Raw genomic sequence first — 27,826 nt, 5'->3', positions numbered from 1 at the left:
CGCTCAGCCAGACGTGACCTGTCGTTCACACTTCATTCATAACTTACACAGCGCGTTCACTTCACAGACAATGGCAAAACATTACACCATTAAATCGACCAATTGCATCACATCAGTGGATTAATATGAATGCAATGATACGCGACAATAAGCAGATGAAATACTGTAGTGAGATTTTTTTTTTATCACACAGCTAAAATTCAAGCCGCTGTCCTGAAGAGATTTTATCTGTTCAGGAGAGACTTCTGTGATTTACAACGAAACCCGAAAGTGGGGATTTTCTTTACCCAATATCAAATAGATTTAATCTAAACTCTATGCGCTGCCGATCTGACATGTACTAGTTGGATATGGAACTTATGCTGTTCAAAACTGAAAATGGGGATTCTTCGCCCAAGATCATAACTTTAATATAAAAATATTTATATATATATATATATTTATCTGGCGCTGCCGGTCTGGGATTTCTTCGCCAGATATATGGGACTTATGCTGTTCAAAACTGAAAATGGGGATTCTTCGCCCAAGATCATAACTTTAATATAAAAATATTTATATATATTTATACGCTGCCGGTCTGGGATTTCTTCGCCAGATATATGGGACTTATGCTGTTCAAAACTGAAAATAGGATTCTTCGCCAAGATCATAACTTTAATATAAAAATATTTATATATATATTTATACGCGCTGCCGGTCTGGGATTTCTTTGCCAGATATATGGGACTTATGCTGTTCAAAACTGAAAATGGGGATTCTTCGCCAAGATCATAACTTTAATATAAAAATATTTATATATATTTATACGCTGCCGGTCTGGGATTTCTTCGCCAGATATATGGGACTTATGCTGTTCAAAACTGAAAATGGGGATTCTTCGCCTAAGATCATAACTTTAATATAAAAAATATTTATATATATATTTATACGCGCTGCCGGTCTGGGATTTCTTCGCCAGATATATGGGACTTATGCTGTTCAAAACTGAAAATGGGGATTCTTCGCCCAAGATCATAACTTTAATATAAAAATATTTATATATATTTATACGCTGCCGGTCTGGGATTTCTTCGCCAGATATATGGGACTTATGCTGTTCAAAACTGAAAATGGGGATTCTTAGCCCAAGATCATAACTTTAATATCAAAAATATTTATATATATTTATACGCTGCCGATCTGGGATTTCTTCGCCAGATATATGGGACTTATGCGGTTGTTGCAACAATTACTTGATCAAGTTTTTAAGACTCCCGATTATCATTAATCCGACACTGACCTGCAGTAAGATTAATGTTGCTCCGTGATCGGGCGAGGGGGCACGCATTAGTTAGCTACGCTAATGGTTAAACCTACGGGAGTAATAGTCTAGTTGTATGGCATCGGAACACCAATGGCATCAATCTAGCTACATATAATATAAGGCCTTAATTTTAAGATAAGCGAGGAACATCGCTCGCTATCTTCTTCGCGCTAAAAGAGGCTTTCTTCGCTCGATTTAGGGCGGTTAAAATAGCATTAAGACACACTATAAAAGGTTTCGTCGTTTTATAGGGTCAAATGTATAAACTGCAGTTAACTTAAGTCATTAACAGCGGCTGTTTCTCAGCGAGAAACTCGAGAACTGTTAAGGCACGGAAAGTGGGCGTGTAGCCTACATTCATTCACAAAAAGATGCAGTTGGATAGTTTGAATAAACACACATAAGAAACACATAATTGTTACTGAGTCTGCTCACAGAACTAGGTTTAAAACGTTGCCCGCATTCTCCACCAAACTGTAGCATATTGCTTTATGAGATGAACATAATTAATCAATAACGGGTTATCAATTATATATCCATCTTCAGGAATTAGCTGTAGTATTAATAGTACAATAAAATGATTAGTTCGTCCGCAGTACGGACCCTTCTATTGACTCTAAGGAAAATTATTCCTCTGGTCACGACAAATAATTTCCTTACTGAAACATTGCTTCCGAGCATGTAACAAGACCGAACGTTAAAGTGACTTCGTTCTGAGAGCAGCAGACACAGACAACCAAGTGTGAATACATATGGATGTTTATTAAACTACACTACAGGGGAACATGTAACATAGAACTAGACAGACATACACACATTAAACATGGATGCCAACGCAAGGAAGGCATGGAGAGAGAGAGAGAGAGAGAGAGAGAGAGAGAGAGAGAGGAGCGCTCGCGCGCAAGAGAGAGTATGGCAGGATTTTAACATCAGCTAACTAAAACCTGTTATGAACCATTAGATAATCATATCACCTTAATTAAAAGGGGTCGAAGCCTAGAAGCGCATCTAGATAGTTAACAAGCGGTTACTTGCATGGGTTTTGTGAGTGCTGAGTAAGGCATCCTGGCGCATGTATAATGCGTAGATTCCTGATGAATTCCTTTAGGAGTGAAAGATTTGTCATTCCATCCATGGGTTGGTTAGTCCGAAGTGAGTTGACAAAGTTACTGATCTTAAAATCTGCCAGAAGATCGGACTCCCCCCGGAAGGGGAGCCGTGAGGTTTCCAAGGTGATAAGTGTGTCTCCGGGCACCGAAGTTAAGAGAAACCTTGGCTTTTGGTGTGGGAGAAGTTTTATCTGTTTCCCTGTAACACCCATTTTGGTTAGTTTGACCAATAACAAGGCTCATAGTTTCAGCGGGAAAATGTTCTTTGTCCCACTTGACACCTCGTTTGCATGTTTTATGACTGATCTGGAGAATGGTGTAATTTTCCCCACAGTACAGTAAAAATAGTGTGATGCATTTCATGATCACATAGTGTACATCATTGTGTGAGGAATAAAGAGCAGATCATTTTGATATCAAGAAAGAGACATCTGAAAGGTATTAAACCAGAGATACCTTCATACCTCTAAATATGAGTGTTTAGAGCTTACTAATACGAATAACGAGTGGTAACTAGGCTAATATAATAAGGAAACATACAAACAACACATGCATATACCAGATACATTTATAACTGCTTAATTATGGCCTAAATAGAGAAAATGTCTTTAGGTGTGTGTGTGTGATGTGTATTTGAAATCGTGGAGACAGACTAGTCTGGTCCGGGGGGGGTTACCCCCCCCCCCCTTCTGTGGAATGTTTTTGAAGCTTGATAAGGACACTTAGTCGATCCTTTTGCATCCTTTTGATAGTGATAAAGACCATCTGCAATTTAGTACCCATATAAATGTAAACGCTGAGGCCAGGTCAGTAATTTATATGCAAAAGTCAAAAGGCTAAGAGGGTCCCTTAAGCCATAAAGTCCCAACGACCATCAAGGATCATAAGCAGATGTTACAATTAATTTGTAATTATTTTTCAAATTTGTAATTATTTAAAAATATTTTGATTTATTATTCATTTGTAATTATTTTCAAAAACCTTTCTTGATTTATTATTAGTAATTATTTATACTTTGTTTTTGTTTTTTAATTATTTAAAAAAAAAAATTTGTAATTGTAATTTTGTAATTGATATTCAAAAAATTATATTATTATTTAAAATAATTAAATCTATATATAATTTTTAATTTAAAAATGTGCAATTGAGATTCAAAGATGGTAAACGGAGTAATTATTAGAAAAAAAATTAAAAATCAAGAATTGTTTTAGAAGCAGATCGTGATTTTTGTATTTTGCTCTAAATGAACAAACAGCACTGATTACGAGGTTAAATTCTAATTAGCCCTTGACCGATCATTCGCTGCACACAGTGCGTCTGTTCCTCGTCGGGTTAAGAGTCTGTTGTTAGCGCTGTTTGTGAATTGTTTATGAGGTCCTTCACAGCGCTGGAAAGGTTACAGCGCCTTTCCAAACTTCTGCTTTCACCTTCAAAGCTAAATGTGTGTGTGTCTGGACCCCGCTGACGGGATTTCATCATGCACTGTAAACACAGAACAACAGCAATAAAGCCGCAAGGTCGTGTTTTACATGCTGTACGTCCAGTAATGGCTCTTTTACATGTCGCGCTTTTGTTTGATGCAGATGTTTTAGTGTAGTAATAAACAGTGTATACATTTCATGTCTATAATGTGTTCATTTAGTAACATTAAGTGGAATGCATAACATACAATACAATGTATCAAGTTTCTGTTTAAGAAGTGTGTAGTGTACAGTGTGTGGAACAGGTACAGTACGTACTCAATCCAACATTTCTACACAATGAATACAGTGATCCACTTCCTGATGAATATTACTGACTCTCTCCACCAAACACAAGATGCAATTTATTAATACTACTAATAATGTTAATATGAATATTAAAAACAATATTTAATAATATTTAATATTAATAATATTTTTATTAACAACAAATAAATGTTATTATTATTAACAACAACATTAAATTATAGTATTAGTAGTATTATTTAATTAATATTCATAATAGATGAGTATTATTTTTAAATAATTTAAATGAATATTTTATTATTATTATTATTAATAACAGCATCTAATTATTATTATTATTATTATTATTATTATTATTATTATAAGAATATATGTTGTTCTAGTTAATAACAGTAAGAAATCTTTTTAATAATAATAATAATAATTATTATTATTATTATTTATTTTGTTCATGAAAATAATAGATACGTTATTTTTATTAATGATAACAATAAATGTTGTAATTATTATTTTTAAATAATATATATTTTATTATTATTAATAATAATCATAATTTTATGGTGTTTTTGTTAATAATAATAGCTATAATATATAATATAATCTATATACTAATTATTATTAATATTATTATAATTATATTAATATATATACGTTTGTAATTATTAATATTGTTAATGATAAAATCAATTGTATTATAATTTTTAATAAATAATGTATTATTATTATTCAGTGTTATTTTATTTATCAGACTGTCAAAAGACATTTTTACACACAAATTCAAAATTCAAAAGTCACCGTTTTTATTTACCTTATCTTACACATCATGCATGATAAGGTCATGTGACAATGTAGCACACTACTGTTTGAAACTGTTCATTGCATACTATGCGCTAGTGGACTAGTTTTAAAAAAGGCAGTAAGCTGTCTGTACTGCGTTGTACTCACTAAAAAAATCAATCCAACACGAGGCAGGAGAAATGTTGATAGTAAATACATTTGTTTGACACACAGTTGAGAGTTGCTTCCAAATCAGTGACTTGAGAAGCTCCAGTGTGCTTAGGATGCTGTCTATGTAGAAATGGATGCTGTCTATGTCAAGCAGCTCACTAGATGTTGGTTGGTTTGAGTGTCTCGGGGTTATTTGTCTCTTTAGGGAGCGCTTGCAGGATGCTCTCGGCAGAGAAGAGCTTGTCACAATCCATTACATGCCCTCAGAAACCTGCAAGGGAAATAGGATCTGAATGGTAATTATTTCCCAACACAGTACAAGCGATGTTTGCGGTTTGTTTACGCCTGTCTCACGAAAACTGTGTTTAGGTTGTTATAGATTCTGTTTGCTTCCTCCCAGCGAATGCTTGAGAAGATCTGCGTTTGAACCGCCGGTTTATTTATTCATTCATTTTGTGCTGCAAAAGTGACTTCAGTTCAACATGCACTGCTTTGTAAAGAGAGTTTCACTTCCGATGTCTGTGACACGAGCTGCAAAAACACCACATGATGGAAATGGTTAACAGAGAATGATGACTGACAAAATGCAGTAAAAATGTGAAATATTATTAGAATGTAAAACAGCTGTTTTCTATGTGAATATCTGTTAAACTGTAATTTATTTCTGTGATGTGCAGCTGTATTTTCAGCATCATTACTGCAGTCTTCAGTGTCACATGACCTTCAGAAATCATTATAAGATGCTGATTTGCTGCTCAAGAAACATTTCTGATTATTAGCAATGTTGAAAACAGTTGTGCTGCACAATATTTTTGTGGAAAATATTTTTTCAGGACATTTGTTTTTATCCTATATTCTATATTATATGTATTTTTTATTGTTTTATCCCATTTTTAAATTTTATTTTTTATTATATTATTTTTAAATGGTTTTAATTTCTTTAATTTCTTTTTATTGTTATTTAATTATTATTTATTATTATTAAATTATTTAAATTATGGTATTATTTGTTATTTATTATCTTTTAATTATTTTACTTTTGCTTTTATTTTATTTTATTTTTTGCTTTTATTTTATTTTCATTATTTGTTATTTATTTTATGTATTATTTTTAAATATTTCATTTTTGCTTTTATAATTTTTATTTTATTTTTATCTTTGTTAATATTTGATCTTTTATTTTATCATTTTTAAATTATATTTTCTTTTTAATTTAATTCCTTTTTTCTTTTTTAATGAGCCATGCAAACTGTAGTCTATAAAAGTGCACTATGATAATGTTAAATAAATAATTAAATGTATTAACAATAATATCACAATTAAACAAGTAATGTAGTTTATTAATGCAACTGTAGATGGCTTAGGCTTTTACCAAAGCAGTTTGATGCATTAATATAAAATGTAGTTGTGGGTGTGTGTGTATTGTCTATTGTATAATGATATTTTAGAGGCCTAATATTCGTTTTATAGTTTGATGTGTTTTGTACGTTGTTGAGCTGAAGCAGAAACACCTTCTCACGGCTCAATCTGTTTCTGGTTGTTTGGCGTCTCGTGTTTCTCGCTCCATTTATAGTGAGACTGATGGCACTGTGCTCTGTGTGTGTGCTTGTGGGCCCCGGGGCCACGTGTGATGTGATGGAAGTGCGCTGACCCTCCTCATAAATCACAGAGCATGAAAGAGCCTCGCGGTGAGACATGCTTTCCTCCGCTGATCCGCCGCCTGAGGAAGAGAAATGCCTTCAGATCAGTTTTTGAGGAACAAAACTTCCAAATTCAGTCACATACTCACCCTAATGACATTTAAACCAGTGATTTATTCTGAGAAACATATAGTGGATCATAACAGTAGTTCATATTACTTGAGCTATATATCAAGTCTTCTGGAGTCATGTGATGCTTTGGGTGAAAAACACACATTTAAGCTCTTATTCACAAAGAACCTTCCTTTTCATCACAGCTCTGAAATCTCATTCCTGCTGTGGTTACTGTGGCATTGAGCTAAAAGAGAAAAGACATCCTTCCTTATTATTCTAATGGTGTGTTTAAATTATTATATTATACAAATTGAATTAGCATTTATGCTTAAGTATATGCATTTAATTTTATTAAATTCTTTCATTATTTTTTTTTCGTTTATATTTTTCTTATGTAGTTGTTATTATTTTTTAATTATTTTTGTTTTTATTTTTTATTTGTATGAATTTCTTTTAGAATTTTAAAATTATTTAAAGTTTTTGTATTTTATTTACTTTTCATTCATATTTTTGATATGTATTTGTTTTTGTTTTAATTTGTTAATTTTAATTATTTCATATTTTTGTTGATTTTTATTTTATGTTTTTATTTTTTATTTTATATTTATTTTATGATTTTTTAAAATAATTTTAAATTATATTTTATTTACTTATTTAATTTTCATTTGTTGTATTTTTATTTATATATAATATTTATTTATTTGTTATTTACAATTGTTTTATTTCTTTTATTTGGTTTATATATTTTATATCCTTTTTAGGTTTTTTTAATTATTTTTTTTTATTCATTTAATTTTTATTTATGTCTTTACTTTTAATTAATTTTTATTTTCATTTATTTTTGAACGGTCTTTGGGGGTGACGCTAGATGTGCCTTAATACTGAATGTAATGTCTCTTTAACCTTTGACCCCACTCACTCAGATATCATTTCACTCATTGCCCATGTTAACCGTACAGTCACGTCACACCAAAAGTCCTTCTTGTGTCCGGAAAATCCCTCTCAGCCAATGCAAACATTCAATTCCATTTCAGTCCAATTTGAAATTCAGTTAGTGTTTCTCAATCTAATGAAGGTTTGAGAGATATTTGAATAAAAATCAGGTTTCTCCTTATCTCCTCTGTTAACACAAATGAAACGAGGTCAGTTTAGGAAACTCGTCCCTGTTGGCCGCATTAAATTCATTAGTCGTGAAGCTCTTATGACTTTGTTATGAATGCGTCGGCTAATTAACATACTGAAGCGTGTGTGTTTTTTTTGGGCTTGTAAACACGTTCGCTGGGGCTGCGAGACTCCGACAAACAGCCAAAACACCAGCGGCTCTTCTGCATCTCCATGAGAAAGACCACGAGTGCCAGTCGCTCTATTTTTAGGATGTGAACAGAGTTCAGAAAACAGCCTCGCTAAACTGAAGTCATCTGAGCGTTTCTCCAAACGTCCAGAGAACTGAACTCGACTGACAGGAGAGAGCTGAAGATCATCGCTGCTTTCATCAAAGCTTTTCCATCTGTTTTCAAGACTTTGCTCTTGTCAAAAGCCATGCATGTGGGTAGTCGTCACATAACAGACATTTCAATGGTTATTTTGTTTAGAAAACATTTTTGGTTGAACTTTATCTGAATGTAGGGGAGAATTGTTTTAAGTGCTAGCCTTCATTTTTATTCAAGTTTGCATTTTCACATTTTTGTCAGGTTATAACGCTGAATTTTAACATTAGTAAAAGTACTAATGGTCATTTTAAATTATTATATTATTGAATTAGCATTTATGTTTGAATTATGTATGTATGTATGTATATTTTATTTTTATATTTATTTTATTTTTATTTTTATTTTTAATTTAAATTATTTTAGTTTTATTTGTGAAGAATCTTTACAGTCTATCCTTGGACTCCACTCACTTTTGCAATATTTTTTAAAGAAGTTTATTTTTATTTTATATTTATTTTATTTTATATTTATTTAATATTTTATTTTTATTTTTATTTTATTATATTATTTTTCATTTTTAATTAATTTTTTTAAGAAGAAGAACCTTTGTAGGCTTTATCCTTGGACTCCACTTTCAATATTTTTTAAAAAGTTTATTTTTATTTTATATTTTTATTTAAATTTAAATTATTTTAGTTTTATTTGTGTTTTTATTTTTATTATTATAATTTATTTTATTTTTGAAGAATCTTTACAGTCTTTATCCTTGAACTCATTTTTTAAATAGTTTTTAAAAAGCGTGTGTAATAAAAATATATATATTTTTAATTTAATGAAATTGTTTATTATCATTATTATTATTTTCTTTTCTTTTCTTTTAATTTATTTTATTTTTGAAGAATTTTTGCAGGCTTTATTCTTGGACTTTATTCTTTTGATTTTTTTTTTTTTTTTTCACATTTTTTTAGGTTGAAATTTGTCGGAATGTATAAAGAAAATAGTTTTAGGTGCTCGTCCTTATTCTTATTAAGGTTTGCCTCATTTTAAACTTTAGTTATTCATAATATTTAAAATAGGCATGTGATGTTTGAGAAGGAGGTGATCAAGCCTTCATTGTTGCCGATTTTTTAAATACCTGTTTAAAAAACATCTATTGTCAATAGCTTTTATCTAGCCATGTTAATTGTATTGTTATCTTGTGCTTTGTTCTATTGTGTTTTCAAATCTGTTTGATTTTAGTTGTATTGAACAGTACTTTGGATCAACCGGGAGTTGTGTGAAAGCGCTTTGAAGGAAGGTTAAAAATGTACAAATATTCCATACAGTCTGAATTAATATGAAGTCATGAGAATAATAGATGAATTATTTCCAATTAATATGCATGTATAATAAATCCAGAACTTGCTATCTGGTTGCTAGGCATTACTACAGATGTTCTGGTATTTTTCACTCGTTTTAATGTCCACCAAATGAAAGGTATCAGATGGTTTGGTAGTTTTCATGTGATTGGTCAGTGTGTTTTAAAAGCCCGTGTTTCATTTTCAGCACTAAAGTGTGATCTTCCCCGGGCTGCTGAGTCGGCTTTGTCCAGGCTTTACGCAGAAAGGTCATGAATTAGAAGACGGACAGATAGAAACGCCCCGTGGTGAATGTCAGTGAAATAAATCCTTGCGTTTTCTCTCTCTGACATGTTTGTGTTTGGCTATTTTTTACTTCTGAATGACAGAACATGATGACATTAGCATTACATACACAGTTTGATGCTCTTTCTATAAATCAAAGCGCTGATACACTGTGAATCTGTGTTTCTCGTCCTCCCACACGCGTCTGACGAACATCACGCATGAGATCTGCATTTGTGTCATTGATAAAAGCACCATCAGCTGCTCTGTGTGTGTTTGCACTAGAAGAAATTTGTTTATAACCCTGCATTGATTTTGTGTATGATATTTGTGGGAAGCATAAAATAAAGCAGTTTTTTGCACTGCGGTATTGCATCCCACGATGCAGCAAGCTTGATTTGACCTTCTGTTCCAGTGTGACAAATGAACCTTGAGTAATTCAGTTTTCACTATTTTCACTGTTAAACATTTGACTTTTTTTCAACAAAATTAAATTAAAAATAACTGAAATTATTTCTCAAATAATAATTGCATTGAATTATACATGCATCAATGTTTACTGTTTATATATGCATAATGCTTAATGTTTCACATACACTGAAAAAAAAATTAAAAATTCTTCAATCAACTCTATTTTAAAGGTTGGTTGAATTATTGAATGTAGAAAAAGTCATTATTACATACAAAAATTAAAGTAAATTTTAAGCCATTAAGTTTGAGCAACGTAAAATATTAAACAGCAGGAACTTACAATGTCAAGTTTGATGGTTATGATGACAGATATTTGTTATTCAGAATTAAAATTTAGTTGTAAAGGTTGTGCTGTGTAAAATGTATTTGGATATTGTTTTTCACAATACATATAGTTTTAAAGCAGCTTTGCAGAAAGTTATGATGTTAATATTTATAATATCTTAACTAGTGCTGGGCAACGATTAAACATGATTAATCGCATCAAAAATAAGTTTTTGTGTATATAATATATGTGTGTGTACTGTGTATATGTATTATGTATATATAAATACACACACATGCATGTATATATTTAAGAAAAATGTTATGTTTATATATTAAATATATATAATATAAATTATATGAATATAAATATATGTATGTTAATACATGTAAATATTTTCAAAATATATACTGTACGTGTGTCTTTATTTTGGATAAACTTTTATTTTGGATGCGATTAATCGTTGCCCAGCTCTAATCTTAACATCTTCATGCCTTTATAGTCGCATTTATCAGATAAATTGCATTTTGTGACGATATAAACAATCAAACAGCTGTGCGATAATATAGTTTAGAATTTGTAACAACACTTTTTAACAATAAATCACAATCGAACAGTTGAGATTTATTCCTTTGCTTTTGTGTATGTGTGCAGTAGAGTGATTAATGTTATCTTCAGTGAAGTTTCTTCCAAGTTGTTACAGTATATACTACTTGTTTGATGTATAGAAACAAATCTCTATAAGCTTTTCAGTTTGCTAAACTAACGCACAGACAAGATAAACAAACTAAAGCCAAATTTACACTGCAGAGGTGGCACAGAAGCGCTTCTGAAGTGGCATTTAAGTGTTTTTGCACAGGCTAAAAGGTGGCATGAATGTATTTACACAGCAATTACAACTGTACACTTTGATATTTAGAGTTGAGGTGGGTCAGAGCCGGCATAATTTTGTCTGGAGTTTACACTGAACTTTACATGCTATTACATGTCTTTATGCTGAATCTTGAGCAGGCACAGAGCAGCCTTAACTCCGCTGTGTAAAGATGCCTTAAAGTTCTACATCACAACTATGTAATGATAATGCTCAGACACATTTAAACCGCAATGGTGGCACAGAAGCGCTTCTAAAGTGGCATGTTGGGGCTGTTGGGGTTCTGAGCAGTCATAATGTAGTCTGGCTTTTATGCAGCACTGCGTCTTTACGCTGAATTTTGAGTAGGCACAGAGCAGCCTTAACTCAGCTGTGTAAAGACACCTTAAGAAGATTCTACATCACTATTAATGCTAATGCATTAAACTGCAATTGTGGCACAGAATTGCTTCAGAAGTGGCATTTGGCTGTCTTTACACAGACTGTTTAATGCTGCTCAGAGGTGGCATAAATGCATTTCCACAGCAATTATATAACTGTACACTTTGATACGAGGGACTGATGTGGGTCAGAGTCAGCACCATTTGGCAGTCTGACGTTTACACTGAATTTTACGTGCTTTTACATGTCTTTACGCTGAGTTTTGAGCAGGCATAGAGCAGCCTTAACTCAGCTGTGTAAAGACACTTTAAGATATATATCACTATTAATGTTAATGCTCAGACAAATTTACACCGCAAAGGTGGCACAGAAGCGCTTCAGAAGTGGCATTTAGGTGTCTTTACATAAACTGTTTAATGCTGCTCAGAGGCGGCATAAATGCATTTACACAGCAATTACAACAATTTAGTCTGGCTTTTACATTAAATTTTGCATGCCTTTACATATCTTTACGCTGAATTTTGAGCAGGCACAGAGCAGCCTTAACTCAGCTGTGTAAAGACACTTTAAGATATATATCACTATTAATGTTAATGCTCAGACAAATTTACACCGCAAAGGTGGCACAGAAGCACTTCAGAAGTGGCATTTAGGTGTCTTTACATAAACTGTTTAATGCTGCTCAGAGGCGGCATAAATGCATTTACACAGCAATTACAACAATTTAGTCTGGCTTTTATGCGGCATTGCATCTTTACACTGAATTGTAAGCTGGCACAGAGCAGCCTTAAATTGACTGTGTAAAGACACCTTAAGAAAGTCCTACATCACTATTGATGTTAATGCTCAGCCAAATTACACTGCAAATGTGGCACAGAAGTGCTTCAGAAGTTAATGTTGCTCAGAGATGGCATAAATGTATTTCCACAGCAAATGCAACAATTTAGTCTGGCTTTTACATTAAATTTTGCATGCCTTTACATATCTTTACGCTGAATTTTGAGCAGGCACAGAGCAGCCTTAACTCAGCTGTGTAAAGACACTTTAAGATATATATCACTATTAATGTTAATGCTCAGACAAATTTACACCGCAAAGGTGGCACAGAAGCGCTTCAGAAGTGGCATTTAGGTGTCTTTACATAAACTGTTTAATGCTGCTCAGAGGCGGCATAAATGCATTTACACAGCAATTACAACAATTTAGTCTGGCTTTTATGTGGCATTGCATCTTTACACTGAATTGTAAGCTGGCACAGAGCAGCCTTAAATTGACTGTGTAAAGACACCTTAAGAAAGTCCTACATCACTATTGATGTTAATGCTCAGCCAAATTACACTGCAAATGTGGCACAGAAGTGCTTCAGAAGTTAATGTTGCTCAGAGATGGCATAAATGTATTTCCACAGCAAATGCAACAATTTAGTCTGGCTTTTACATTAAATTTTGCATGCCTTTACATATCTTTACGCTGAATTTTGAGCAGTCACAGAGCAGCCTTAACTCAGCTGTGTAAAGAACCTTTTAAGCACCTTTATTTTCAAGAGTGTATGTTTGCTAAAAGCACAGATTTCAATTAAGTTCATACAGTAGTTTTTCCATAAAAAGTCCTGAAGCTAATTGCCTCAAGTTTTTCAGTTTTCTCATCTTCTAATGTCTTACAGTGCAGTGTAGCACTGTGTAGTATTCAGTAAGTTCTAAGTTGGTATTTCATTCCAAACAACCAATTACTGTAAATACTGGATTTCTTTTTCTTTCATTATTTGATTTATGATTTTGTTAACATCTATTATGGCATCAGAGGAATATCTTACTCCGCCCTGTAACCTCTATAAGTGCATCAGATGGAGGTTTAATGCGATTCAAAGACCTGCTGTGCTGTGCTCCTTCCAGACCCACACACTGTTTGACTTTGGCCGGCGTGAAGATGAGACACTCTTGGCTGAAATCCTGGCATCGGTATCCAAATGCAGTGGCTCCGCGCCCAGTGACTCAACCTTTAACTGCGCGCCAGTGCAGGAAAAAACAGAAAAACAAACAGCAGCCATGTAATTTATTAGCACCCACTCCCGCTGATAGCAAATAACCTGATGAAATCTGCCTGTTACAGCCAGCTGATATATTTACCTTGTTCAATCTGGAATTTATCTCACTTACAGCAAAAGCAATCACTTCACTAGAGTATTAATACAAGTGCATTAGGAGTAACGGGTTAAATAAATGAATGATAATTACTGAGCTGTACATCAAGTCAACATGACAACAGAACAGTGTTATTTTAGTATCATTGAAATATTATTGTAGTTTCTGTTAATATTTTGAATCAATTTTATTTTTATATTTTCTGTTTTCATTTGAATTTTAGGTCAAATGTAAGATGAAATTTTACTAATCAGACGCACACACACGCACATACATGCATATATGTGTGTGTGTGTGTGTGCATATATATATATATATATATACAGTATCTCACAGAAGTGAGTACACCCCTCACATTTTTGTAAATATTTTATTATATCTTTTCATGTGAGAACCCTGAAGAAATGACACTTTGCTACAATGTAAAGTAGTGAGTGTACAGCTTGTATAACAGTGTAAATTTGCTGTCCCCTCAAAATAACTCAACACACAGCCATTAATGTCTAAACCGCTGGCCATAAAAGTGAGTACACCCCTAAGTGAAAATGTCCAAATTGGGCGCAAAGTGTCAATATTTTGTGTGGCCACCATTATTTTCCAGCACCGCCTTAACCCTCTTGGGCATGGAGTTCACCAGAGCTTCACAGGTTGTCACTGGAGTCCTCTTCCACTCCTCCATGATGACATCACGGAGCTGGTGGATGTTAGAGACCTTGCGCTCCTCCACCTTCCGTTTGAGGATGCCCCACAGATGCTCAACAGGGTCTGGAGACATGCTTGGCCAGTCCATCACCTTTACCCTCAGCTTCTTTAGCAAGGCAGTGGTCGTCTTGGAGGTGTGTTTGGGGTCGTTATCATGTTGGAATACTGTCCTGTGGCCCAGTCTCCGAAGGGAGGGGATCATGCTCTGCTTCAGTATGTCACATTACATGTTGGCATTCATGGTTCCCTCAATGAACTGTAACTCTCCAGTGCTGGCAGCACTCATGCAGCCCCAGACCATGACACTCCCACCACCATGCTTGACTGTAGGTAATACACACTTGTCTTTGTACTCCTCACCTGTTTGCCGCCACACACGCTTGACACCATCTGAACCAAATAAGTTTATCTTGGTCTCATCAGACCACAGGACATGGTTCCAGTAATCCATGTACTTAGTCTGCTTGTCTTCAGCAAACTGTTTGCGGGCTTTCTTGTGCATCATCTTTAGAAGAGGCTTCTTTCTGGGATGACAGCCATGCAGACCAATTTGATGCAGTGTGCGGCGTATGGTCTGAGCACTGACAGGCTGACCCCCACCCTTCAACCTCTGCAGCAATGCTGGCAGCACTCATAAGTCTATTTCCCAAACACAACCTCTGGATATGATGCTGAGCACATGCACTCAACTTCTTTGGTCGACCATGGCGAGGCCTGTTCTGAGTGGAACCTGTCCTGTTAAACCGCTGTATGGTCATGGCCACCGTGCTGCAGCTCAGTTTCAGGGTCTTGGCAATCTTCTTATAGCCTACGCTATCTTTATGTAGAGCAACAATTCTTTTTTTCAGATCCTCAGAGAGTTCTTTGCCATGAGGTGCCATGTTGAACTTCCAGTGACCAGTATGAGAGAGTGAGAGCACTAACACCAAATTTAACACACCTGCTCCCCATTCACACCTGAGACCTTATAACACTAACAAGTCACATGACACCGGGGAGAGAAAATGGCTAATTGGGCCCAATTTGGACATTTTCACTTCGGGGTGTACTCACTTTTGTGGCCACAGCAAATTTAGGGGACAGCAAATGTACACTGTTATACAAGCTGTACACTCACTTCTTTGCATTATAGCAAAGTGTCATTTCTTCAGTGTTGTCAGATGAAAAGATATAATTAAATATTTACAAAAATGTGAGGGGTGTACTCACTTCTGTGAGATACTGTGTGTGTGTGTGTGTGTGTGTGTGTATCTATCTATCTATCTATCTATATATATATATAATATTTCAATTAATATTTATTTTATGTAATTTATTTTATATTAAGTAATTTGTTGTTGTTTGTTTTTGCATGGTTTTAGTTGACTATAATAACCCTGCAACAAAGCAACTTTACTTATATAGAACTGTGAAATTTTTAACATGATATTCAACGAGAAGAATTTGATATACTGGAATACACTGGAAAAAAATATTTCCTTTGTATATTTGACTTGTTTTTCAATATACCTAAAAAAAATTCTTAAATCAAGTTGCATTTAATTCAAAAGCAAAATGGAATTTTTTGAATTTTTTTGTCATGCTTTCTGAAAAATGTACCATGTTTATGCTTAAAACATGAAAAAGTAAATTTTTGCTTTAAATTAAGAAGATTTTTCTGACCCCATTGACATTTTTTTCTTCTTTGTAAAGTACAATGGCCGAGAGAGGCCACTGAAATGCTCACAACACAAAGAAATAAAAAAATATGCTGCAAATAGAAAAAAACACCTGTAAATTAAGAAAACAACTGACCTTTGACCACACACGCGCTGCAAATGCTCACAACACAAACAAATAAAGACACCTGCTGCAAATAAAATTCTTTATTTGGTTGTGTTGTGAGTATTTGCAGCACCTGCTGTCAAATTGATGAAGATGTTTCTTGATTTGCTGGTGCTTTTTTCTATTTGCATGTGTTTTCTGTAGTTGCACTGCGTTGAGTTCTCTTGGCCACCGTAGTAAAGTCAATGAATTTGATCATTTTTTATCATTCAACTCTTCAAGTAAATATATATTCTTATTTATGAATGCATTTTATGAATGTTTGATTTATGAATGCATTTTATGAATGTTTGATTTATGAATGCATTTAATGAATGTTTTTGATTTATGAATGCATTTTTTGCAGTGTAGATGCACTCATGAAAAGTGTGAATATCATACTAGAATGTTATTTTTGAAAACTAAGAGGTTTTGATGATTTCAGCTAAAAGGAAGGTCATTTTAGAGATGAATTATGACAGCAAACATACTATAAGTGATTCATTGGGAATAAGGCCAGAAAGTAAATGAAGTAAGTTTTGATTTTGAGGCCTGTGACTGAAATTCTGAAATGCAGACATTGTGTGACCTATAAAATAAGAAACATGTTCCAGACTGTTGTTTATGTGTTGTATTGGGTTCTGAATGACTCAGCCATTGCAGTTAATTCACCACCTACATGATGTGTCACGTCTCCTGTTCTGTTGTGATGAAGATCGGTCTGATGTGGCCATCAGAGTCTTCACTTACCTCTTCTTGTTGCGTTTTTCAGCCTGGAATTAGTGTTATATAACTAGCCCAGTGCAATTCATCAGCAGCCTGTCCTATTATCAGAACATGTGAGGATGATAAACACTGTATTAGTATGCGCTGTTGGCTTTTCCAGTCAGTCGCGTCAATTCTTCTCTTACGTGGAGATGAAAAACTGCTGGCATGCCAGATATTAACCGCTTTTATGTAATGGAGGTTATGCATAATCATCCACTTGCATTCAGTCGGCGCTCGGCCTCACTGAGTTTTTATGGGCATTTCAGGGACTGTTTTCTAGGCACATCCTCCGGCCTGCTGCGATTACGTGATCAGATTAACGAACGAGAGCAGCAAGCCGAGAAATTTGCATGTTGTGCACTACACAACTTGAGGCTATTCGAAACAACGTTTGTGTGTTTTTAGGTTGGCATCATTGGAAATTATTTAGACACTTCAGGCGTACTTATTAAAAATGTCTGAATGTCATTGCATTAGACAACAACTAGATGAGTAAAGTTTGTAAACAAACTTTGAAGTTGGCTTGAGAAAGCCTAGCCTGAAAGTTTGAAGCAGATTTAGATGTGGCTAGCACATTGCTAGCATGATTTTACATGTTGTTACCATGTTGCCAACATGTTTTAGCATGATTAGAATGTTTGCTAGCAAGATAAGCATGTTGCTAGCATGAATAGCATGTTAAAATGTTGCTAGCATGATTAGCATGTTGTTAGCATGTTTTTGACATGATTGATATGTTGCTAGCATGTTTTAGCATGTTGATAGCACGATAAGCATGTTTTTGGTGGCATGATTAGCATGTTGCTAGTAAGATAAGCATGCTGCTAGCATGATTAGCATGTTGCTAGCCTGTTGCTAGCATCGTTCCAATGTGATTAACAGGTTGTTAGCATTTGGCTAACATGTTTTTAGCATGATTAGCATTTTGCTACATATTTATAACATGATTAACATTTTTTAGCATATTGCTAACATGATTAGCATGTTGCTAGCATTTTTAACATGATTAACATGTTACTAGTAAGTTTATAACATGATTAGCATGTTGTTAGCATATTGCTAACTTGCTAACATGATTCTAGTATGGTTTACCATTATTGGCACATTGTTAGCATTTTTGTAACATGATTAGCTTGTTGCTAACAGGATGATTAGCATGTTTTTATCATGGTTAACAAAGTTAGCATGTTTCTATCATGATTAGTATGTTATTAGCATGTTTTTAGCATGACTAGCATGTTGTTAGAATGTTTTAGTACATTTCTAGCATTATTTACCATGTTGCCCTAGGATAGTCGTTAATCTTTGCTAGTGATATACTTTGAGCACAGCAATAAATTACATTTTACAGTATATTCACATAGAAAACAGCTATTTTAAATTATAATAATATTTCACAATTTTACTGTTTTTTTCTGTATTATTAATCAAATAAATGCAGCTTTGGTGTGGTGATTAGAAACAACTTTTGCTCTGAGGTCAATAGCTTGTATATTAAAAATTGCACTTGTGTAATGATGTATTTGTGCATATGATATATAATAAAATAGCTGACCTAATTACTCCCAAAATGAGCTTTATTGGCATGACCTGCACAGTATTGCCAAAGCACTGACCGCTGCATGAACAAATAATGATTGTATAATATATAAACAAAACAAGAATAGATCTATAAATCATTCAATAAATAATTACTTGAATACATTTTTTTAATAAACAAGAAATAAGTAAATAGTTAAGATATTGTCTTAAAGAAGAAGAAAACTCTGTTCAACAGCGAACAAGTTATGCAGGCATATAGATAGTTTAGAAAAAAAAAAAAACTTATTCATGGCCATATTGTACACACAAAAAAACAATAGCAAATACAAGGTAAATATTTACAGAAAGCTCTCTCTCTCTCACTCTTTAAATATTTTTGAAGGAATATGTGGGTACTGTGTATATTTATTTATTATATGTGTGTGTGTGTGTGTGTGTGTGTATATGTATGTATATATATATATATATATATATATATATTTATATACACATGCATGTATATATTTTGAAAATATTTACATGCATATGTGTATTCATATAATTTATATTATTTATAAATATATTTAATATATAAACAACACATTTTTCTTAAATATATACATGCATGTGTGTGTATTTTATATATACATAATAAATATACACAGTACACACATATGTAAACAAAAACTTTCATTTTGAATGCAATTAAATGCGATTAATCGTTTGACAGCACTAATATAAATATTTTTTTTTTAAAGTTTTTTTTAAATAATAAAACAACAGCATAGATAATAAATCAAATCCATCTAAATAGATGAAAAGATAAATTGAGTCAATTTAGAGTTAACTGTGTTTAACACCTAACATTGTGAATGGCTAACACAGATTTTGCAGCTAGTGCAGCTGTGTTGTTACTTAGAGGGTATTTTCTCAGTATCACTATATTCAGTAAATGATGGAACCAGTGCTTCAAATCTGGGGAGAAATGTTTCTCTCACATTGTGATATTTAGGACAAATCAGCAGAAAGTGTTTGCTGTAGATCACAGTGTCTACAGATCCTCTGCTCTTGCTCTGTGTGTCTATGTCTTCCTCTATCTGTTTCTAAATCATGGTTACTTAAACGATTTGTCTCTTTAAATGGTTTAATTAATAGATAATTGGTGAATTTAGTGGTTTTGTTTAGGGTTGAGTAGCATTGGAGTTTATTTGAAGGTTGAAGTGGTGTTTTTAGTGATTCATCATGAGTGTCTTTTAGATTTTTGTCAGTTTGTTTAATAATGGCTTTGGGGTTGTAGCTGTAGTCAGTGAGGGGTTGGGTTTTATGGGCTAGCTGAAGAGCGAGCGTGTTTAGAGGATGAGATGAGGTTTCATTGGCATTTTCATTTTCATCTCTCTCTCTCGTTCTCATTCAGTGGAGTTTTACATGGCACAGTTGCTGTAAATGCATTTGTGAGTGTTATAAATCCCAATATATATCCCTTTTTGTAAAACGAGGGAGACAATTTTTCACTGTTTTTTAGAATCTCAAGGTTGTGTGATGTTTTGTTTTCTTGAAGTTTGGGGAGTCTTTTTCTTCTGAGATTTTTATTCTTGGCCCCAAATCAAGGGTTATGCTTGATTTTATGTTCTATAAAATGATGAATGATTTAGAAAGTTTTTTGTATAAATGGTATTTTAATGAAGCTATTTGTACAGTTGTAGAAGAAATGTTGATCTTTACTACTGTTACAGTAAGCTTTGGTGTTTTGCACACCCTTTGTGCGTTGAAAACTCAAAACTCTCCTCTCTTGTTGTCAGGTGTGTAGAGTGAAGTGGAGGGAGGCTCATGGCTTCATTATGGGGCCTGGGCCGGCTTCGGTGGCTGGTTCTGGTTCTGGTTCTGGCCCTGGCCCTGACGGCCGTCCCGTGCGCAGGTTGCCCTCCTCGCTGTGACTGCGTGGCGCAGCTCCGCTCCGTGTCCTGCCAGCGCAAGCGTATATCCGGCGTCCCCGAGGGCATCCCGACAGAGACCAGGCTCCTGGATCTGAGCCGGAACCGCCTGCGCTGGGTGGCCCCGGGAGATCTGGCTCCGTACCCCGTCTGGAGGAGCTGGATCTGAGCGAGAACCTGATCAGCACGCTGGAGCCCAACGCCTTCGCCAGCCTGCAGGCCCTGCGGACGCTGAGACTCCGAGGAAACCAGCTGAAGCTCGTGCCCATGGGAGCCTTCGCACGGCTGGCCAACCTCACCACACTGGACCTGAGTGAGAACAAGATCGTCATCCTGCTCGACTACACCTTCCAGGATCTGCGCAGTCTCAAGAACCTGGAGGTTTGTGCCTTTAACCCTTTGGTATTGTTCATTTGGGAGTCACACTTGTGTTGTTCGCCGGTCAAAACAGGCCATAATCGTGTGCTAATTTTATTTTTGTGAAATTAATATACTATATTTAATTTCAATAATGTTTTTTTCTTTAATATTTAGCATTTTGAATGTATTTCATGTTACTAATTAATATTCATATCTAACTTATGGACTATTTTCTGTATAAAATGTTTTAAAAAAAAGTATTTAAAATACATTGAATTGAGGCATATTTGTTCCAAAAAAATAATGAAAATCACCTATAATACCATGGTGTAGCCATTAGATATTAGGCATATATAGCCATATATATTCAGTGCTGTGTATTCCTTAGTTACTGAGCAGTGTTTTCAGGCAAAATTTCACACAAAAACATCTTAGTATTTTTGCCATAAAAGTCACAGTTTCGTACCATTCCAATGAAGTAGCGATTTTTAAAATATCCAAACAATTTTTTTTTTTCCGGTTTATTACCGAACAACACCAGAGGGTTAAGTCAGCTCACTTGGAAAACAACATTTCTTTTTTCTAGAACAGTGTTTCCCGAAAACTACAAGCATACACATTCATTTTCATTAATTAACCGAAATAAAATAAAATAAAACATAAAAAAACAATTTATTTTATTTCAGCTTGTTTCCAAGGCAACATTTTTAATTTTCATATCAGTTAACTTGTGTAGCAAAATAACTCTAATTTAAACTAGTTTTTATTATCAATGAGACGCTATTGTGGTTTTTATTAATAGTATGAATTAGTTTTTCTATTTTCTACTTTTATTTACATTTTTCTTAAAGTTTTAGAAAATGTTTTGTGCTTTTCTCGTTTTTATTAGTTTTTTTTTTTTTTTAAATGTCAATTTTTTTTCTCGGTTTTAGTTATTTTAGTACATTGTTAAACCTAAATGAAAAGAAGAAATGTTCTCTTGACAACTAGCTGCATTAAGAAAATTTACATATATATATAAAAATATATATATTTTTATGGTTTTAGTTTTAGTTAACTATAATAACCCTGAACTGAAATAAAAAAATAAAAACCATATAGGAATTAAATTTTTAATCGGAAACTACTAAAAATGACAAAATCACACAAAAAAATTACATACAACAATTTAAAAATAAAAATAAGAACTAATTCAAAATATTCATAAAAACTATAATCATATCTCAACAATAATAAAATGACACTGAACACTGACATGCTGATAATTAAATTTTATGTAAAAATGTAAATAAATAAATGGCACTGCACAATTTATCGAAATAAAGCGAAATCACAATATAGCTTATGAGTTGTCAAATCAGAAGCTGTGATTTAATAAAGTATATAGTCCGTGGCATTTACACGCAAGACACAAAAACAAATAATCAAATGTAAAAATCACTTCAGTGTGTTCATTACAAATAAATTGATTATTAAAACTACAAAAGCAGTTCAATCAAGAGCAGTGATCTTTTCTTTTATTGTTTGATTAACATTGAGACAGACGGCCTGCATAGTAAGTGCTACTGTACTGCACAGATCTAATATAATGTTACACATCAGATGTTTTCCCCAAACTGTCACTTAAGACATTACAGATTATGTTTACGTGAATATTTAAATACTGTAATTCTGTGTATACAGTATGTGTATATTTATCGGGATTCATATATCAGTCAGCGGGCAGCGAGCAGAGAAAAAGGTACTCCTCTCAGAAAACATAAAAATAAAGATAATTTTAGATGTTTACATGCTATTTGGATTACTAGACGAGGGCTTAATGGACTAATTTTTGTGAAAACCTCAAATTTTTCACTCTTTTTATTTGTTTTGCCTGTAGCTCAAAATTAGCACGTGTGCATTCCGACTCATTTTGCCAGCACGGGTCACATATACATATTACAATACATGATGCAATAAAAATATATGTATATAATTCCCATTAATTGCAGTCATAATAACGATTCTGTCTTCATTCTCCAGGTGGGTGACAATGATTTGGTCTACATCTCTCACAAGGCTTTCTCAGGACTGATCGGTCTGGAAGATCTGACCATTGAGAGGTGCAACCTGACGTCCATATCGGGCCAGACTCTGTCTTACCTGCGTAACCTCGTCACCCTTCGCCTGCGCCACCTCAGCATCTCGGCCCTCGAGGACCAGAACTTCCGCAAGCTGTCTGCGCTGAGAGGCCTGGAGGTGGACAGCTGGCCGTACCTGGAGTACATCTCGCCGCTGAGCTTCCAGGGTCTCAATCTATCCTGGCTCTTCATCACCAACACCAACATCAGCTCGGTGCCGTCGGCCTCCTTCAGGAACCTGGCCTACCTGACGGCCCTGAACCTCTCCTACAACCCCATCTCCACGCTCGAGTCCTGGGCCTTTCGAGACCTCATCAGGCCGGTTTATATGTGGTTTATTTGTTTACCTGCATGTCATGTGACCGTGAACGTGTCAAAATAGTTTGTGAATCTTTAAAGATGCAAGTACAGCTTCATGTGCTTAAATGGGGAAAGACTCTGAAACAGTTTTTTTCAGGATTACATAACTTTAATGTGTCAACCCAAGTTAGGTTTATTTAGTATTTACATTTATGCATTTAGCAGATGCTTCTATCCAAAGCGACTTACAAAAAAAGGAACATAAGCAATTCATCAAAGAACAGATTTTTTTGCTGTGAGTGTGTGTGTGGGGGGTGATTATATATACTGTAATTTGCTCTATTTTTGTTGGTCTTATTTTTTTTTTTTTTAGCTGCTTTTATTAGTGTTTTTATATATTGAATTGGTTTATAGTTTTAATAATGTAGTTTTATATATATATATATATATATATATATATATATATATATATATATATATGCATATAGCAACTCTAATTTTGTTGTTTTTTTAAAGTCGGTTTTATTAGTATTATATATCAAAGTTTTTTATATTTAAGTTTTTTATATCCATTTAACAATAACTTTTTATATATTTTTTGTATTTTAATTTTTAATTTAAATTTTTTTTTTTATATGTCTAGTTGATGTTTCATTTTTAGTTCAGTTTCTTATTAGTTTATTTTCAGTATTAATTTCAGGCTAGACAAATGCATGCAAATAATGCTAAAAACAGTATTTTTCAGGCTAGTCCATACATTGCACATGCGTTCTAGAGAAAAACACAAGCAGTTGCTCTGGTTCTTTTGCCTTTCAGTCCTATAGTCACAATATTGTGCGTTTGTAAACTTGGCCTGTCTCTGTCCGAGTGCTGTGCATAACGTTAAACATTTATCTCAATAAAATGACATTAATTACAGTTGTCATCATAATAATTCGGTCCTTGTTTTGCAGGCTGAAGGAGCTGCACATGGTCAGCACTAACCTGCTCACCGTGGAGCCTCACGCTCTGGGAGGTTTGCGTCAGATCCGAGTCCTGAACCTGTCCAACAACGATCTGGTGACGCTGGAGGAGAGCTCCTTCCACTCGGTCAACAGCCTGGAGACGCTTCGTGTGGACGGGAACCCGCTGTCCTGCGACTGTCGTCTGCTGTGGATCCTGCAGCGCAGACGCACCCTAAACTTCGACGGGAAGATGCCGGTGTGCGCCGGACCGCCGGAGGTGCAGGGCTACCTGTTGAGCATGTTCACCGATTCCGCGTTATTCGACTACTTCACCTGCCACAAGCCCAAGATACGCAACCGGAAGCTGCAGCAGGTGAGCAGGGATGGGTATCGTTAAGGTTTTAACAGTATTACTACTCTTGCCGTTTATCGATCCGGTACTTTAAAGGGGTCATCGCATGCAAAATTCACTTTTACATGTGGTTTGAACATAAATATGTGTTGGCAGTGTTTGTACACATCCACCCTATAATGATAAAAATACACTCAGTGTTTTTTTTTTAACCCCTATATTTTTTTAACCTCCTGTGTGACATCACACAGACCCAGGCCCAGCATTTGAGGTTAAAAAGTGTGTAAATCTTAATTTTTTTCCAGAAGATGACAGATCGTTTTGCTAGGTAAGGCCCTTATTCCTCAGCTGGGATCGTGTAGAGCTGCACTGAAACTGCATTTTTGACCTTGAAATCATTGGCCACCATTGAAGTCCACTATATGGACAAAAATCCTAGAATGTATTCCTCAAAAAATGTAATTTGTTTTCGACTGAAGAAAGAGAAAGACATGAACATTTTGGATGATATGGGGTTGAGTAAATTATCAGGAAATTTTTATTCTGGAAGTGGACTTAGGGTGAATCCCATTTCTCTGTCTTACCCTTCCCTCGTCTTACCCCTAGCCCTTGTCCCTCGAAACCGAGTGGTAAGCGCTAGGGGTGAAAACATACCCCTATGAAATGAGACACCACTTGGTTACGGTTACGTCATCATACACCGTCGCTAGCTGGCTGCTACGTCACCAGAGCCGACAAGTGTTGATCACAAACTTTGGATCGTTTTACAAACTTGTTAAAACTGTAGACATGCATGGAGTCCATTCAAGGCTAGTCTGCGGGACTGTTGTGCAAATCAGCAATGTAACGTTAGCGTCGCAAACTAGCGATTTTTTTAAAAACCTTTCAATTAAGAACATGGTTGCAAATATATATGTACAGGACTGTCTAGAGCACAAAACAAAACTGTCGTAATTTTTAAATAAATTATTTAAGCCGAAAATACTTGATTGTTGCCGGTTGCGCAGTGTGTTCTGGGTACCCCTCGGTTTCAAGTAAGCTCGTGAAAATGCTTGGTTTTAAGGGGTATCTACCCCTTCCCCTTAGCCCTACCCCTCGATCAAAACGAGAATTGGGATAGCCCTTACTCTCACGTGAACGCGCAAAACTAAGGGGAAGGGGTAAGACAGAGAAATGGGATTCACCCTTAGCCTATTCTTTAAAGGGGGGGGACATCAGAAGCCCATTTTCCACAAGTTGGTATGATTATTTAGGGTCTTCATGAAAAGTCTATAACATACTTTGGTTAAAATTTCTCAATGGTAGTGTAAAACACCCTTTTTACCATGTCAAAAACAGCTCTGTTCACAGCGAGCCGTTTCGGTGCATGGCCCTCTAAATGCTAATAAGCTCTGCTGACCCCGCCCCTCTCTTCCGTGGGGTGACGCAGTTCTCATGAGAGACTGTAAACTTTAGCCGCATTTTTGCATCTGATGATCCCTTTAACTTCAGAGCTTATCGATACACTGATCTTTCATAATTTAGCCCCGGGGCCCATTTAACTCTTTCCCTGCCAAACATGGAATTTTCGGTTATTCATGAGACAACACTTCCCTGCCGTGTTTTCATTGTTATACACTCGGGGGCACTATTACACATCTCCTGAATGAGTCTTGAATGTGCCGATCAAAACCACAGACTAGGAAGAAGCAGTAACGAGCGATCTCATATGTAAGCATATGCATATGTGATGTGATCTAGGAAAACCCGTCGGATGTCGCACTGGGACATTTTCAGGAAATTAGACAAAAACGCTGGCAGTGGTTGTTAACTTTTTTCAAAAACGCTGGCGGGGAATAAGTTAATACCAGTTGTTGTACCCATCTCTACAGGTGACGGCTCACGAAGGCCAGCCGGTGTCGTTCCTGTGCCGCGCCGAAGGGGAACCGACTCCGGCCATCATCTGGATTTCCCCGCAGAGACGGAGGATCACTTCCAAAAGCAACGGCAGGATTACGGTTCTCCCTGGCGGGACGCTGGAGATCCGTTACGCACAGGTGACAGATAGCGGCACGTACATCTGCATCGCCAGCAACGCGGGTGGAAACGACACCTACTTCGCCACGCTGACCGTCAAGGGCCAGCCTTCGGATTCGGTGCTCTTCGCCAACCGCTCGCTGTACGCGGTGGACTTCAACGACACCGGGCTCAACAGCACACGCGTTTTCCTAAAGTTCACGCTGGATTTAACCACCATCCTGGTGTCCACGGCCATGGGCTGCATCACTTTCCTGGGCGTGGTGCTCTTCTGCTTCCTACTGCTGTTCGTGTGGAGCCGCGGACGAGGACAGCGCAAGAACAACTTCACCGTGGAGTACTCCTTCAGGAAGACCGAGGGACCCACCACCACCGGCGGATCCGGAGGAACGCGCAAGTTCAATATGAAGATGATATGAAACAACGCAGCCAGGGGCCACTTGGGAGAAGCATAAACGCCCAACGCTAACACACACAGTGCTGAATCGCAGAAATACACATGCCGTATGACCGTAGAAACGTGATGACCTTGCAGTGTTATTTCCGTACTATTAATATAGGATTATACATTTATGAACTGGTTTTTATTTTTATATTCTGTTTTCATTTTGTTTTTTATTTTTTTTTATTTTATTTTTATATTTTCTGTTTTTATTTTAGTTATAGTAATTTTGCTGTAGGCTTTTTTTGTCAGTTTTATTTATTTATTTGTCAGTTTTATATTAGTAATAAAGAGAGAGAAATAATGTTTTATATTTTGCATTCAAGTAATATTTTCTAGTTTTTTTTTTTCAGTTTTATCAATGTTTTTAATTCATTTTTTCAGTAGTTATTTTAAAAAGTTTAATTATTTCAACTGAAAAAATAAATAAATAAATAAATATATATATATATTTATATATTCCAGTTGAAATACTTAAACTGCTAAAACTGAATTGGTTTTTATTTTAAATTCTGTTTTCATTTTGATTTTAGTTCAAGTTTTAA

At 35.0% G+C, this 27,826-nt stretch overlaps 1 protein-coding gene across 1 annotated transcript in view; it reads left to right on the top strand.

Annotated features, from left to right (window-relative positions):
• Nucleotides 1-27,571, top strand: part of LOC131552230 (leucine-rich repeat and immunoglobulin-like domain-containing nogo receptor-interacting protein 3) — a 69,808-nt gene extending 42,237 nt beyond the window's left edge. The window contains 5 exon segments of the mRNA XM_058795864.1: nucleotides 20,616-20,893; nucleotides 20,896-21,128; nucleotides 23,130-23,545; nucleotides 24,481-24,844; nucleotides 26,695-27,571. Coding sequence (XP_058651847.1) covers nucleotides 20,644-20,893; nucleotides 20,896-21,128; nucleotides 23,130-23,545; nucleotides 24,481-24,844; nucleotides 26,695-27,258 — 1,827 coding nt within the window. The 5' untranslated portion in view covers nucleotides 20,616-20,643 and the 3' untranslated portion in view covers nucleotides 27,259-27,571.
• The last annotated feature ends 255 nt before the right edge of the window (nucleotides 27,572-27,826 follow it).

This window comes from Onychostoma macrolepis, chromosome 02, assembly GCF_012432095.1.
Source record: "Onychostoma macrolepis isolate SWU-2019 chromosome 02, ASM1243209v1, whole genome shotgun sequence".
Taxonomy (NCBI): domain Eukaryota; kingdom Metazoa; phylum Chordata; class Actinopteri; order Cypriniformes; family Cyprinidae; genus Onychostoma; species Onychostoma macrolepis.
This window is presented reverse-complemented; position numbering and strand designations above follow the sequence as displayed.